At 29.6% G+C, this 16,195-nt stretch overlaps 1 protein-coding gene across 2 annotated transcripts; it reads right to left on the bottom strand.

The window, feature by feature from the left end:
- Positions 1-4,613: 4,613 nt before the first annotated feature.
- On the bottom strand, positions 4,614-9,696 carry LOC107896340 (beta-fructofuranosidase, insoluble isoenzyme 1). Of its 2 annotated transcripts, none has more exons than XM_016821496.2 (7): positions 9,467-9,693; positions 6,674-6,682; positions 5,734-6,590; positions 5,496-5,654; positions 5,158-5,402; positions 4,994-5,084; positions 4,614-4,911 (listed from the first exon to the last, which is right to left on the bottom strand). In XM_016821496.2, exons 1-7 carry the CDS (start codon positions 9,645-9,647, stop codon positions 4,729-4,731), a joined length of 1,725 nt encoding a protein of 574 aa, XP_016676985.1. In that variant the 5' UTR covers positions 9,648-9,693; the 3' UTR covers positions 4,614-4,728. The 2 variants fall into 2 exon arrangements, with proteins under 2 accessions (XP_016676985.1, XP_040932624.1); XM_041076690.1 differs by having other exon boundaries at positions 4,805-4,911; positions 4,994-5,028; positions 9,467-9,696.
- Between the last annotated feature and the right edge of the window lie 6,499 nt (positions 9,697-16,195).

Below are 16,195 nucleotides of genomic sequence, written 5' to 3'. Positions count from 1 at the left end.
CGGTCGGTCTTTTAAAGATAAAACTATGTTATCATAAATGAATGGGAGATTGACCGTTATTTAATTGCGGTATTCTTTGCTTATTTAATTCATAGCAAAAAAATATCAATAGTTGAATTAAACATGTATTATTCATTATGAATATCATACCTTTATTATATCCGCTATACCAAACGGGGATTAGTGTTTACGTAATTAAGAGTTTATTTTAAAATAAGCTAGTTTTTATTATGAATATTGTTGTGTGCTTCATTTTACAATTATAAAATTTATCGTGTATGAATAAAAAAAATTCTAATTTAAATATAAATTTACATTAATAAAAAATATTCGTATTTAATATATTATTTTCCATGTAATTACTAAAATATATTTGACAAATCATAAATTACAGAAATTAATGGATATTCTATAATTTGAGATGAATTTTAGTGTAAATATCGAAAACTTTTCATAGCATACTAATTTAAATTTACATGTAATTTAATAGTCAAATTTAGGCTGTAGGTGTTATACATATATAAGAACGTTAGCGACTTATTGACCGGGGCATAGATTTTTATTTATGACTTAAATACCTCAACTTTTTCACAAACAAAACTTGTGTTTTTGTTTCATTAAAATTGAAGGAAATTTGGATGAAATTTTCATGCTGACACATTAATATATATGATAACCTATGACGAATTTTAGATGAATAAATAAATCTATAAGAATTTCGAACTAAATTTTTAACAAATAGAGATACAAACAATAAAAATTTATTTAAAAGTGTGAAAATGTCTGAAATTAAAAAAAAAAATTAGAGAAAATGTAATAGCTAATACATATATGGATACAAATCTATCTATAATTTTTAGATTTCAACATTACACCTAATTTAGATTTCAAAATAAGGAATTATATTTAATCTGGAAGGAAAGATGAGTTCCATATATAGAATTCTCATTTTTGCCATTCCATATATAGAATTGAGGGCTAACAGAAATAAGGTGGAAGTCATGCATGCATGTCACCAACCGCTTAAATATTATGCTATATTGTTCAGTTATATTTAAAAAATTGAGATAGTTTTTTAAATAAAAATTGTAAGAGTTATATTAAAGTAAATTGATTTAATTAAGCATTAAATATATTTTCAGAAGTTTTGTGTTTAAACCTATTCTTTTGAATTTTTTTGTTATTTTAATCCCAATCTTTTACTTAGAACATATGGTTTTTGAAACTATTTTTACTTTGTCTCTGTCCATGTGATAAGAATTTGAGTTAAATTTAATTTCTTAAAAATTTGATAGGGTAGGATTTAGTGGAATATGGATGGTTTTTTAAAAAAATAATTTCTAAAATTATCCCAAAAAATCTCTCTCACTCTGCCCACTCCTTTTCATTCCTATTTTCACGTTAGACTTTTCTTCTCAAAATTTTCTTCTCTTTTCTTTATTCACCTACCTTTTGTTTTTATCTTTCTACAATCGTTCGGATTTTCATTTCTATTTTCACGTTAAACTTTTTTTTTCTTTCTTTTCAAAATTTTCTTCTCTTTTCTTTTTCTCTTACCTTTTGTTTTATCTTTCTACAATCGTTGTTTTGATGATTACGCCGCTCGGATTTTGTATTCGGGTCTGGTGCTGTTGTTAATACACTGATTTTGGTTTGAGTCTTGGGTGTTTGGAAGTTTCTTCGTTGCAGTATCAAAATTCTGGTGTAAGTAAAATCTATTCGTGTGGTTAGGATGGTTGAATGCGAATTATCGTTTAGCGGTTGTGAATATTTTCTGTTGGGTTAAATTTCCTTGTGCTTTTGTTAGGTGAGAATCGAGAGGTGCAAATCTCTTCTCCAGTGATTACTGAGCCTTAGGAATGGTTGTTTCGATCGAGGTAAGTGATTGAATGCCTTGCAGGGACTGATTCTTTGTGATTAAGGCCGAATGGCGTTTGTAGCTGAATTAATCATTGGATTTCGTATATCGTTGTTTATTAGTTCATTTTGAACCCTAATTTTAGGGTTTGAAAGTGTGTCATATCATCATATTCTAATAAGGTGTGAGGTAAAAGTAAAAAAACCTATGGTTGATGTCATATGGATGTGTGCCACACGGACATGTTGGCCTATTTTCTTTAAAAACTAGCTAGAGCCGTGTTTGATGTACACTTCGAGGTTAGCTACTTCATAGGGTCTTTAATGTGTTTTGAACGACTTCCGTATGTGAAATATGTGATATTTACATTGACTGTGTAATATCTATAGAATGTTAGAAGTATTAATTTCGCATCTGAAATGTGAATACTGAGAAACCTATTTAAGCATGATACATCTGCGTGCATCTGGAGACATAACCTATTTCCTTGGTCTGGAAGTGTTTTAGTCACAACAAGGAATCTTCATAATCCAAAAGATTTTTGCTTTGAAGATCTTAAACAAGTTTTGCATGAAAAACTGCAAGCCAGCAGGCATACCTATTGCACAAGGAGAAGAACTCAATAGTTAGAGTGATTTTGAAAAGGTTGATGAAGGCAACTATCGGAGCCTTATAGGATGTTTGCTTTATTTGACAACATCAAGGCCTGACATCATATTTGTTATTAGCCTGTTATCAAGATACATGCATTTTTACAATCTAGTTCATTTTAAAGCAGTAAAGAGAGTTCTGAGGAATTTCAAGGGAACCCTAAGTTATGGAGTCTAGTTTATGAAGGTAAATGAGTTGAAGTTGATTGGTTACACAGACAGTGATTGGGCTTCTGTTGAAGATATGAAGAGCACTTTAGGGTACTTCTTCACTTTGAGATCAAGGATGTTCAGTTGGAGTTCCAAGAAGCAAGAGACTGTTGCACAACCAATTGCTGAAGCTGAGTACATTGCAGCTACAGCAGCTGTAAGTCAAGCACATTGGATAAGAAAATTGATATCTGATTTGAATCTAATGCAAGGGGAAGCAACAGAAATATATTGTAGCAACCAATTTGTTGTTGCAATTGCAAAGAACCTTCTCTTCCATGGCAAGACAAAGCACTTCAAGATAAAATATCACTTTGTAAGAGAAGTTGAGCAATCAAATAAGGTGAAACTGGTTCATTGCAGTTCAGAAGACCATCTTGCTGATATTCTGACAAAACCTCTTGAAAAGATGCAGTTTGAGAGGTTAAGACATGATATTGGAATTCGCTGCATTATGGCCATGTAGGAGTGTTGCGAAGTGGCCATCCATGCAATGGCGAACACAGATCACACAGTTACGAACTCATCCAAATCTACGAACTCATCCAAATCTGTGAACTCATCCAAAGTTGTGAGCTTAGCAAAGATGCGAGCTTAACCAAGTTGCGATTGATGTGCGAACTACCTCGCAAAATGTCTAGTGCAAGCTGTTATGGGATTTGGCGAGCTGCAGAATGAAGTGCGAGCTGAGTTCAAAAATGCAAAAATTGTTGTTTTTTGTTTAGTCTGTTTGTTATCTTGTTGAAAACAAACAGAGTTAGTAATGACTTGATGATTTAGGTATTGATTTCTCCTAATCAATTTGTGTATAAGTTTTGTTTTACGTTTCCAAGATATTAGTTGGATTAGTTGATTACTTGTTGAACATATAATATATATAATGTAACTTTTTTGGAATGAAGTTGTATGAGAGCTATATAACAGTTTATTCCATTAGCTAAGTGTGTGAGTTTACTTTTTTTTTTTATGTTCTTGTCTCTCTTGCCAAAAACACCAACAGGTAAGCTGGGTCTAGGGGATATGGGGGAGTCTTAAGAAATTCAACTGGTGACATTTTAGCATTGTTTTCTAGCCCCTTGGGTATAATCAATTCTAACGTGGCAAAGGTACTGGTCATCAAGACAACATTGGATATTTATGGAAGGACTGAATGGAATAATTTGGTTCCACTTATTATTGTACCAAACTCAATCGTGGCAGTGAATCGGTGTGCTCCATCTCTCCCTTGGAAACTCTGGGAGACATTTAATTAAATTGATAGTAACATCGTCAATAGTAAATAAGTGTGTTTTGTCAACGTGGCAAATGGAATGACAGATACGCTATAGAAGAAATCTATTTTGGGTTTCGTGGTGAACTGTTCTCAAATCCGGTGTCTTGGTGTGTGCTAGTTATGTCTTTAGATGGGTGATATATTTCCTGTTATGCGTCTTTTTATTCTGTCGGTATCTTGAATTGAGGTTTTCTGGTTCTTCCTATATTAACTGAGTTCTGTGTTTGTATTAGATGACTTTTGGTGTGTGTTTTTTGTCTGGTTGGATTATTGACGTATTGTTGGGTCCCCTTTTTGCCACTATTTTAGTGGCTTTTCAAATAAAACGTAAGAGAAAAAAGTGAGCACTCTTGAGAGGTTCTCTAATTTGTCCTTGAATTTCAATTGATCTTTGCTCTTTCAATTGGATTTTGAAGTCTAATATCTATGTATGTATGTTCTGTATTTACATAATAGAGAAGATCGTTTTTTATATCTTAACAGATCTTTCCTTTAGAACTCATCCTCTGTCTTATGGGACTTTCTCATCAATTTTTTTTTTCTTTGCAACAACAATTTATATAACCATAAGAACTAAAAATATAGAATTCAAAAAGACCCATCCATAATTCCAACATAACTATTTAGGCAGTAGAATCTTAACATTAAAACCTTAATATTCACCAATATTTTGCACAATTTGACGTGCAAAACTTATTAATTCACAATATAATCAGTCCCATGAATCCAATCCCTTTTCAGTTCATCCTTAGAGGCTTTTTCATGCTCCATGCATTAAGATTCTCTACAATGATTGTCTCAGTCCCATTGTTGAATGCATACAAATGAGCATTCTCAAGCACTGCTAACGTAGGATAAACCCTGGATGTGATGCATGTTTTTCCTCCAGCTCCGAAGCTTTCCACTACAGAATGATCAATCTGAAAGGACAATGATTAAATATATAAGATACTGTAAGGACTACAAAGTTAAAAATTAATAGTAGTTAAAGATTGATCATACCAGACTCCTCAGTGAAAGCTTCTTATCAGTCAAATCTACATCAACAAAGCCAGCAAATGATGGTTTATAAAGACCATCCTTCAATGAGGAACTGCAAAATTTTTTTATTCAAATCAAGTTATAAATTTGATGACATACTTAACTAAAAGTTATAGAAGATTCACCTTCTTGCATCAGAGCATAATAGGACTATATGTTTCTGTGAACTTTTGAATATTCTGAAGAAGACTGGAGTATATTCTTCTAGGTTTTCGGAAGCTAAAGCTAAGAGCCCAAATGGGCCAATTCCACCTTGAACCTTTGAACCCTTTTTGGCACAGAGAAGTTGGGCATCTGTCAAACTCCAACCAAGGTTAAATGCTTCAACTTTATCCAAACTAGGAATATAGAAGGTAACATCAACATCAGCCTGTGAGCAATATCAAGTAAATTAGAGTTAATCGGTTAAAAAACTTTAAAAAAATTGTATCTTCAGCTCAAATAAACAATTCTTAAAGTAAACCTGAGCAGCAGAAATTCCTTTGACTTCAATATGATCGCCTGTTTTAAGCATTTGATGGTTCATTTTAACATTTGTCCCTCTCAGAGTCTCCAACTCTTGAATAGGCCATTGCATCAATTGCCTTTGATTTGGATCGAGCCACACTATTCTTGGAATTGCCTAGGAAAACAAATTGTTAAGTCATCCAATTTAACATGGTTGTGTACTAAGTAAATACACAAACAGATTATTTTACTACCTGAATTCCTGCCCATCCTTTTCTAACATCTTCTGAAGTGGTATCAGATTCATTAACCCACCCCCACAAAATCCTCCTCTTTTTAGCAGGGTCAAAAAATGTCTTTGAAGCATAAAAATTCCCATAATCATATCTAAGGCCAGCCCAGCCATCGATGGATGTATTATCAGGCACATATCGGTCCTCATCAGTTAAATATGTCCCAACTGTGTAGTAATCATATCTGGTAACATCCAAGCTCACTTTCAAAATATGCTTCACTTGTTTTCCCAGCACAGAAGTGTCTAAACCTTGTTTACCAGATAACAAAATTGGGTAAAAATCAGGGCATTCCCACATTCCTGTGCGGGGTGCTGAATGTAAAGGGTGCTTAGCTTTGATCCAATGAATGAAATCTCTACTTCTATACAGATAGGCCATCCCTCTGTGATTCCTTTTGCTTCCCACTACCATTCTCCAGTGACCACTCAACCACCAGGCAGTGGTTGGGTCTCGAAAGGCACTAGCATTCACGCCTGCTTCAGGATCGACAACTGGGTTTAGACCAGCTGGCTTGATCCACTTTCGTAGATAAGGGTCAGATAAATTTGCTGGGACTGCAGAGTTTTGGACTTGCCTGTCATTGGGATCGACCCCAGTGTACAAAATTACGGGTTTATTGCCAGGAAGAATGGTGGCAGAGCCAGACCAAGCTCCCTTTCTATCGAAGCGATGTGAAGGATAAATTGCAGGTTCAAGTGCTTTCCAATTGATCATGTCTTTTGAAACTGAATGAGCCCACACAATGTTGCCCCAGACTGCACCTTTGGGATTATATTGGTAGAAAAAATGGTATATTCCATTGTAGTACATTGGGGCTACAAAACCAACAAAATACTTTATTCCAGGACACCATTCAATGGAAAAGGAACATTCATAGGATTATGTTAGTGAAACTCACCATTTGGATCTGTTGATGATTTCCATTTTTGAAGAGCCCAACACAAAACAAAGCGAGTGGGAGGTTAGTCATCAAACTATAATTTTTTATATATCACATCTTACAACTTATAGCTTTGAATTTCATAATTTATAATCCATCCCAATCACAACATCTAAGACAAAAATATTTTACTATTTCACTTTTATATCTGTAACACTGAATATCCATATAATTCCAATAATTCAATTTCCATTCATATTCCAGTAATATAAATTTACATATTTCGTACTCATTCACATTTAATAATATAAATTAGATATTTCTAACTAAAAAAATGTCAAAAGTTGATTATCACTTCCCAAACTCTAATTATGGGCTGAATTCTTCTATTGTTTTAGTTATTAAAAAATAATTAATTATACTTAGCAATTTAAATAATATAATTCCACATTAATTACATAAAAATAACAATTAACAATTAGTATTACCAAAAGGCCAGAATATATTTATATCCTAAAATATAAGCTTAAGGACCACAACATAATTAAGAAGATGATTCAAGAAAGTGGTTCCAGCAACAAAAAAGATTCCCATTTGCCAAAAAACGGCACAAAAGCTATTTAGCTTCGGAAATTGCAGTGGTGACCCAAAGAAAGATATGATGATGCTAAAAGAGAAGTCAGAATTGTGAATAGAATCAGATGGCCCAGGTTCTAAACAAGCTTATAAAAAAATATATATACTAATTCAAATTTGTGTGTTGCATAAAATTTTTAGAACATGATCTTAAATTTTAATTAATATGCATAATATATGTTTTGCATGTTATGTTATAGATACCAAAAAGTCACACTGCTACTCAGCATAGTCCTTTTCATTGACATGGATATCATGTCTACTCAGATTTCACTTGCGAGAAACAAAAAGAGACCAAATGTCAATGGTAGAGCGACATTGATAGTTAATACCTAATCAAATTCAGTATACCTAATATGTTACTAATTTAACTCACCTAACTATCATATCTATCTTTTTTAAATCCTACTCGCTTTAATTTTTATTACGCAATTAATTCGCTTATGTATATACTATTTGTAACATATATATACACTTTAAAATAGAAGATACGATGATTAATTTAACTTTTAATGTTTACATTGTTTGTCAATTTTTTTAACTAAATTTAACCCTTATCATTTTAAAAAAATCAAATCTTACCATTAATCTTTTAAAATTTAATCCTTATTAATTTTTTTAATATTTTTTTATTTTTTAATTATTTTTTGACGTGACATATAAAAAAATTAATGTCATGTCAACATAAAGTATACATAAATTATTACATAGGTTGTCATGCCAACATTATTAAAAAATTAATATTTTAGTCATCATTTCTATTAAATAAAAGTGTTTTGACTTTTTTAAAAAATATTAATGATTAAAGTTAATTAAAATAATAATAAAATGTAAAGATTATATCTAAAATAAATTACAAATTTTCATCATCAACGCATCAAAATTGAAATATTTTATATCAATTAGAGTTGTTTTCTTTTAGTGAACTTTGTTTTATGCAGGAAGGCAAACGATACCTTTGTTATTAGGTTAAAATAGAGAATTACCCAGATTTTTTTTCATGACTTGTGATCAAGTTAAACGATGCAAATCTATACTATAGTTAGAGCTTTCCATAAGGCATGATGAAAAAAGAAAGAAAGAAATGAATAGAAAAAAAGACAGATAGGTAATGATCAAGATCATCTTTTGTGCCATTAATTTATATATAAATTTTGACACTTTACTAATATATAATTTTATCTTATTCATGATGTCATGTCATGTCATATTTTAATTTTCTTTGTCTTATGTTCTATCAGTCCTATTATCATCTTATGTCTCATAGTGCTAGGTTTAAATCTTGAGTTACATACCAATGTGTTGATATTTAAAGTAATATTTTTATATTATCCTATTATGTCATGTTGGTTTTATTTTTCTTCTCCTATCGTGTATATAATTATTATTCATATTTTACTGACATCATATCTTAATTTAGTTTTTAATAGTAATTTAATTTTGAAGTTTTAAATTAATTAACTTCTTAATTAAATTAGTTCTTTTTAAGAACTATCCCTAATTAAATTGTTACTTCCATCATTAATTTTATACTAAATCTCAAAAAGATAACTGCAGTTTATGGGTATTACAAAATTTGGCCACCCCACTAAGAAAGTAAGTAGTTTGGTTCAATTACACGATCTTCAAAGCACTGAGACCCTACTATACTTTATAATATCACTTTGCAGAAGAAAAATATATATACATATATAATAAAAGATTCTTCCAGAAAAAAATCCAACCATCCATTCAAATTCTTTTATATATTTTAAGGAATCTGAGTAACATAGAACCTGAAAAGAAACAACCTGAAAAATTAATCTTCGAAGCAACCAAAACCATGCATGCATGACTCCCAAACAGCATGCCTTAAAAGTGTGTTTTTTTTTTTACCGGCTGAAAACTAACAAAAACTAAAAAAAAATGGAATGGAACACAGCATGATCCTGGAGAAACTAGATATGTTGACCACAAAATTAAGCGCTCCAACTATTTTCTGCAAGTCAATGCAATAACTTAACTATATGTATCAACAAACAAATAATATTCATACCACGGATGAAGGAAGCGGCTAATCTTTGAGCAATATATGTATATATATATATAAATATAAAATAAGCCCTCTAAAAGGACAAACAAAGTAGTAAACAAGTAAAAAGAAAATACCCTTAGGACTGTTCGAAAGAAACGTACCGTTGATCCAATTCTTAGGAGGCTGAAAGTGGAAGGCAGTTCTGTGGAGTTGGTGGACACTAACAGCGCTGAGAGACTGAAATTGTGGATAAATCTCGTGAGTTGCTTCCACTCGGCCATTGTTAACGGCGCAAAGGAAAGTGATGAATAGGGTAAGAGAGAGCAGCTTTGAAACTGCCATTGAAACTAAACAAACAAAGGAAAATAGACTAATTAATTTAGTTGTAGGAGGACGAAGTTGGGTTGGTATTTATAGAGAGAGAGCAGTGAATTTCTTTGAATATGTCATGGGGCAAATTACAATTTTTTTTATTTTTTTTATAAATGGCAAAATAAAATTTTAACTCTAAAGTCTACACCAAGTTGAAAGTTCCAACTAGAAACAAAATTACACTGAAACTATTATTCAACAAACTATCATAGACGTTGTCAGTTAAGGCAAAAGGTCTCCAATTCTATCATATACACATGTTAGGTATGAAATTTGCTTGATTTTTTTTTTCGATTACTTATCTATTGTTTTTCATATATTACTTTGATTTTACCTTTGTGAATATAACTATAAATAAAACACTTAAATTATGGATAAAAAATAAAAACATATATAATAGTATTGAACTATTTTGTTGGGTAAAGTGGTGCCGACAATTTTTTAAAATATTTTCATTTTAAATTTTAAAAAATAAAAGGTATAATCATCCTTAATTCTATGTTTTTTTTATTTTTTTTTATTTTGGCATTCGTATAGTTTGATTGGATGAATTAATGCTATTAATATGTGAACTTGACTTGTGAATAAGGTTTTGGTTAAATGATATTTAAAATTTTAAGTTCAAATCACAGCTTATGTAAATGCATGTATGGATTCTCCTCTAAATTATTTTAGTAAATTAGTTAAACTTAAGTTGGTTGTTTTAATTGATTCTATTATAACTTGAAAAAAAAAATCATTATAAAATTTTTAACTACTTTTATGTTCAAAATGAAGTGACATAGACTCGATTAGAAAATTGAAAAAAATATAATTGTAATAAATATATAAAATAAAGGATATAAAAATTTCTTTTATCATAAAAATTAAAATTAATTTTAAAAACATATCCCTCTTTATTTTCTCCTTTCGATTTTTTTTCTTCTTTTCACCCATTTTGTAGTTGTTTGAAAATCAATTATCTTTTCAAAAAGATAAAAGAATAGAAACAATGTTTATGTGGATTTCAAAAAAAAAAAAACCAATCTTTAAGTGTGTAGTCTAAAATTATGACGTGTGAACGGCTTGAAATATTGTCATGTGTTTTATTTATAATAAATAATAAATGTAATTTATTATATTTTACATATTTTTAATTTAAAAAATATAATTCTTAACTAATAATTTTAAATATAATTTAATTAAAATGATATTAAAAAGATGAAATATTAATTATAGTTATTATCTTAACTTGTATGGAACGAAGATTAAAACTATTATAACACACTTCTAATATTAAAAATTTCAATTATATTTATGTTACCAATTCTTTTAACTTATTTATTGGCTCCACAGCTTCAATTCTTTCCAATTGTTGTTGTTTTTTTTTTTATGAACAAAGAAATTGAGTTTCCACTTCTTCCCAATTTTTAGTGATCAACTTTTTAATAATATACCAAACTATTATATATTATGTAAGTCGATTCACCTTTAGTTTAATTTATATTATTGTTATTATAATATCTAAAAGAATATGAATTCAAATGTATTTAAATATACATTTTCTTTCAAATTAAAATTTTGGAAAATTTATGCCTAAAAGTAGATGTTGTATAAAAAAATGTTATGCATAAAAATCATAGAGATTAATATAATTCAAATGTTGAATATTAGAAACTTAAAAATTAGAAGTTATAAATATAATTCAAGACTTAATTAATTGAAAAATCATTACACAACTATTATATACATGGGTTAGTATTTGGTATGTTGGAAGTGTACTTTTTTTAATTTTATAAGTAGTCTTAAAAAATTAGCATTTTTCTATTTTTAAATATTTATTTAATATTTTTAATATAAATTTATAGGACTTTTGTCAATCCCTTAACCCAAGACACTAGATCAAATAATTTCCATATATATATATTAAAAAATACAATTAATTTCCATAAAAAGATAAATGTAATTAATGCTTTATTACCTTTAACGTCATTTTAATTAAAAAGATATTTATTTTATTTATTTAAGAACTTTAAAATTTTATTTAATGTAATATTTATTTTCTTTCCAAAACATTATTCTTTATTAATTTTGTTTTAGGATTTAATTTGATTTGATTATTAATTGGTTTGATTTTATTCTTAATAATTGGTTTTGACCATTTATTTTTTCCCATAATAATATTTTAGAATAAATTGTGATTTTTGGTGACATAAGAAAAATTGAAATAAAAAATTAAGAAAACATACTAAAATTGAGTATAAAAAATAAGGAATAAATCCATTTTTTCCATATAAGTAATAATATAATATTAAGATATAAAGGATGCAAAATAAATTTGTTATTTTCTTTATCCTAGCTTTGAATTATTATTTTTATATTATTTCTATTTTAAATATAATTATCTATTTTTTCTATAAATAAAGGTTTTTATTAATAATAAAGTAGAGCCATTTCATAAGCATCTCGTTACTTCAATAGAGTATCCAAGCCTTTTGTCTAATGACATGGTTTTCGATCCTAAGCTATAGGTTACTTTCTTTTACCCTTTCGTTCAAATAAGCATACCCTTGGATCTTCATATACTTCCAACTATTTTTCCTTTTCCAATTGAATCAATGTCGACTCTTGCTCAACAAATTCAACTAATCCACATTCTTTATCACCAACCAATCATTGTAACAGCCCAATTTTTAGTGGTGTTGAAAATAGTAGTTCAAGGCCACTAAATCTAGCTAGTAAGCTCGTAAATATTATTATCAAATATGGATTTTAAAAAGGTTTTTGAATTGATAATTTGTGTTTTATAATAATAATTTAGGTCAAGTGGTTTTAAAAAAATGAGGTATTGAGACATCGTTTCTATAAACCAAGCCATAAATATTTTTATAAATATTTACGGAGTGGCATTAAGGTGGTATTAAAGTTTCGTTGAAAATTTTTAACGTTTCGGTAGTTAATTGATTAAAAATGACTAAATTGTAAAAGATGTAAAATTTAATCACTTTTTGACTAAATGGGTGATTGATAAAGGAAAAGGGACTTAAATGGTAATCAAACCATGGTCAAAGTTTCCAAGCAGTGGTGTTATGATTGATTCCACGAGCTTTTGGATTAATTCTTCTTTTAGTCTTAATAAGTTTGAGATTAAATTGTAAATAAGTTTATTTAGTTAGAATTTAATTAAATTGAAGGACAATTGTGAAATTAAACCCTCCTTTGATGGTAATTGTGCCATATATTTATGTGATGGGCAAATATGGGATTTGGTGTTTTAAATTAATTATTAACTAAAAGTAATATGGAAATTTGATGGATTAAATTAAAATAAAATAAAAACATAAGAAAAAAAAGTGTGGTTATCATCTTCTTCCCCAAAATTACACCCGAAAGCTTCTATGAAAATAGAGCTAGGGTTTGGCCAAGCTTTAAAATCCAATCGGTAAGTGATTTTCTTTCCGTTTTTAATATTTTTTATGTTTTTTAGATTGCCGCAACTAAATCCAACTAGTCTGCACCTTCGATTTTGAAACTGTTAAAGATTTTTACATTAAATTATGAATTTATGATATTAATTGTTATTTAAAAGGATTTTATTAAGTGATTTTTGATGAATTTTTCGATTAGGGACTAAATTATTGAAATAATATAAACATAAGGGTTTTTTGTGAAATTATTGCAAAAATGGGTTGTATTGAATGCCATGAATATTCGACTAGTTAATTTTCATGTTTTAGGCTCAAGAACTAAATTGAATAAAAGTAAAAATTTAGGGGTAATTTTGTAAAAATGTAAAAAAAACCAAATTGCATGAAATGAAATTGTCTTATTGTCTAAATTAATATATTGAATGAAATTATTAATTTAGATCAAGGTCGAGTGAAAAATAGAGAAAAATAAATAAAAAATTCCAAAATGTCCCTAAATATTGGTATTTCTACAATTTAACCAGGTAAGTTTGTATGAACCATATTCTATATAATTTTGATTAAAGTGAATGTTAATTGGTGATTGGTGATTGGTAATTGGTAATTGGTAATATATATATATATGTTCTGTTGTTGGAATTGAATTATTATTGGAAAAATATTATTGAAATTAATACTCAATTTGGATTGAACGCGGGATTTGAGTACATTCAGCATTCGGCGAATTTACAGTATTGGAAGAAAATGACAGCAATTACTCAAGTAAACCGAGGTTCAGCATTTGTTGCAAACTTTCATGTTTACTTTCCATTTAGCTCTCACGAGCTTCTGTTTAACTCATATGAGTTTCGGTTTAGGTCTTTCGAGCTTCTCTTCAACTCTTATGAGCTTCTATTCAGCTTTTATGAGCTTTTGTTTAACTCATTTGTGTTTTTGTTCAACTCTTACGAGCTTCTGTTCAACCCTTATGGGTTTCTGTTTAGCTTTCGAGCTTATGTTAACGATGTACTCAAATCCATAAGTCGTTCTTCGAAAGGCAAAATATCGGGATTTGTCTTGGATGATATATGTATATGAAGAAATGGTAAGAGAATGATATGTATTATAATGTGTATGTATATCAATATCTTGATATGTTGATACATGGAAATTATGTAAGTTGAGACGAGTGATAAACTCAAGTGTGACATGTTGAGACAATAGGGTTATTGATGTTGAAATTATATGAAATATGTTCAAGTACGCTAACAAGTGTTGTTGTTTGATGCTTAGGCAAGTGCCAAGCTATTGGTTGAATGGTAATATATTTAATTATAAAATGCATTGAAATAGTAAGTGCTCAAATGAAAATATAATTGTGCTTATAAAAGAGCGGTAAGTTTTAAGTTATACAATTTCTTATTAAATGGCTTATTATGTGATTAATTTGAAAAGCGTTATATTTGCATGAACTAGTTTGTGGCTATGGTGGTATGATATGCTTAAGACTTGTGCGTTATGCATATGGAATGGGTGTGATAAGTAAAGAAATACAAGTGTGAATAAAGAAATTTGGAAGGTTTAAAGTTATTTAAAATCCTGCTATGCTAGGGATGATATGTATAATGATGATGTGAATTTATTCACCTTGTGAGTTTTTGAATATAGCTTCATAAATTTTGTTGTATCGATATTGGATTGTTCTTGAGATGTGTAACTTTCATAATGAAATGGATTGATATGATTATAGTTTATACGAGCTTACGCAGCATTCATTGCTTACGTAGTTGATTTCCTTTACTTTTTAGATTATTAGACACTCGATTGGGTTGGAAGCTTGTCGGAGTTATATCACACTATCCATCGGTTCTATCGGTATTTTTAAATGTTCAATTTTGGTTATAATGGCATGTATAGGTATTTTGTTTAATGTTGGCCTATATGTAATTTGTTGAGATTAACCACTTATTTTGGTTTGTTTTGGATGCTTAATTATGGCTTGTTAATATGTATAATATTGATTGTAGGTTGACACTAAATTGGGTGAGAAATATGACCTGTAAAATGGCCTATTTTCGTCCACACGGGCAGAGACATGGGCGTGTATCACAAACGTGTGTGACACACGGCCAGGTGGCACGGCCGTATGTTCCCTGTATCTTTTAAGAATGTAAGTCAGTATGCTCACACAGCCTAGCAAACGGGCGTGTGACTTGGCCGTGTGACCCAATTCAGTATACTCACACGGGCTGAGACACGGCCATGTGTCCCTATTGCGAATGCCCACACGGCCTGAGACACGGGCATATCTCCTGACCGTGTGACCCTTGCAGTGTTGAAAATATTAAATGTTCTGAAAAATTTTCTGAGTTTCTGATTTAGTCCCGATTTGTTTCTAATGAGTATTTTGAGCCTCGGTGGCTCGTATAAGGGACAATTTGAATGATTTTGATATGAATGCTATATGCTATGAAATGTTTGAATTTTCTGTCTGTTTGATTTATAAACTCCGGTAATGCTCTGTAACCCTGTTCTGGTGACGGATTCAGGTTAGGGGTGTTACAATCATTGTATAGGCAGAATTTTTCGGATCAATTACAGACGTCGTGTGTCAAGTCGAACTAACCATAAGCCAAGTTAAAGTTACCATGGGTAAAAATAATGACATCATATTTGTGTCATAATTATTTTTATTTAACTAATTTAAAACGAATTAAGAGATAATAAAAAATATTTATTATCACTAATTTAAATTAAATTATTAAGTGATAATATTAAATGATTATTTTATCTTTGGTTAGTTAAATTAATAAGAGACAAATAATAAATAAAAGAGTTTAATCTTTGTGGATCACTTCAAATGAAGAGTTTATATTCCACAAGAAATCTCTTTTACTTAGACAATTGGTACTATAAAAGGGGTTACCTCTAATCATTCAACACATTCACAAGTTCAAAAGTCTTGAAGTTCTTTGAAGAAGTCTCTGGAAAAAATTGAAGAACTTGAAGAAATTCTAATAAACACCATGTTAGTTTTAAAGAAAAGTTGTCTTCCGATCAACAACTACTTCTAAAGAAAGTAGCCTATTGATTTGATTTTGCCAATAGAAAATAGGCTAAACCCATTTTTTT

This window comes from Gossypium hirsutum, chromosome A09 (genome assembly GCF_007990345.1).
Source record: "Gossypium hirsutum isolate 1008001.06 chromosome A09, Gossypium_hirsutum_v2.1, whole genome shotgun sequence".
In the NCBI taxonomy this organism is placed as follows: domain Eukaryota; kingdom Viridiplantae; phylum Streptophyta; class Magnoliopsida; order Malvales; family Malvaceae; genus Gossypium; species Gossypium hirsutum.
The sequence above is the reverse complement of the archived record's forward strand: the minus strand, read 5'-3'. Positions and strand labels throughout refer to the sequence as shown.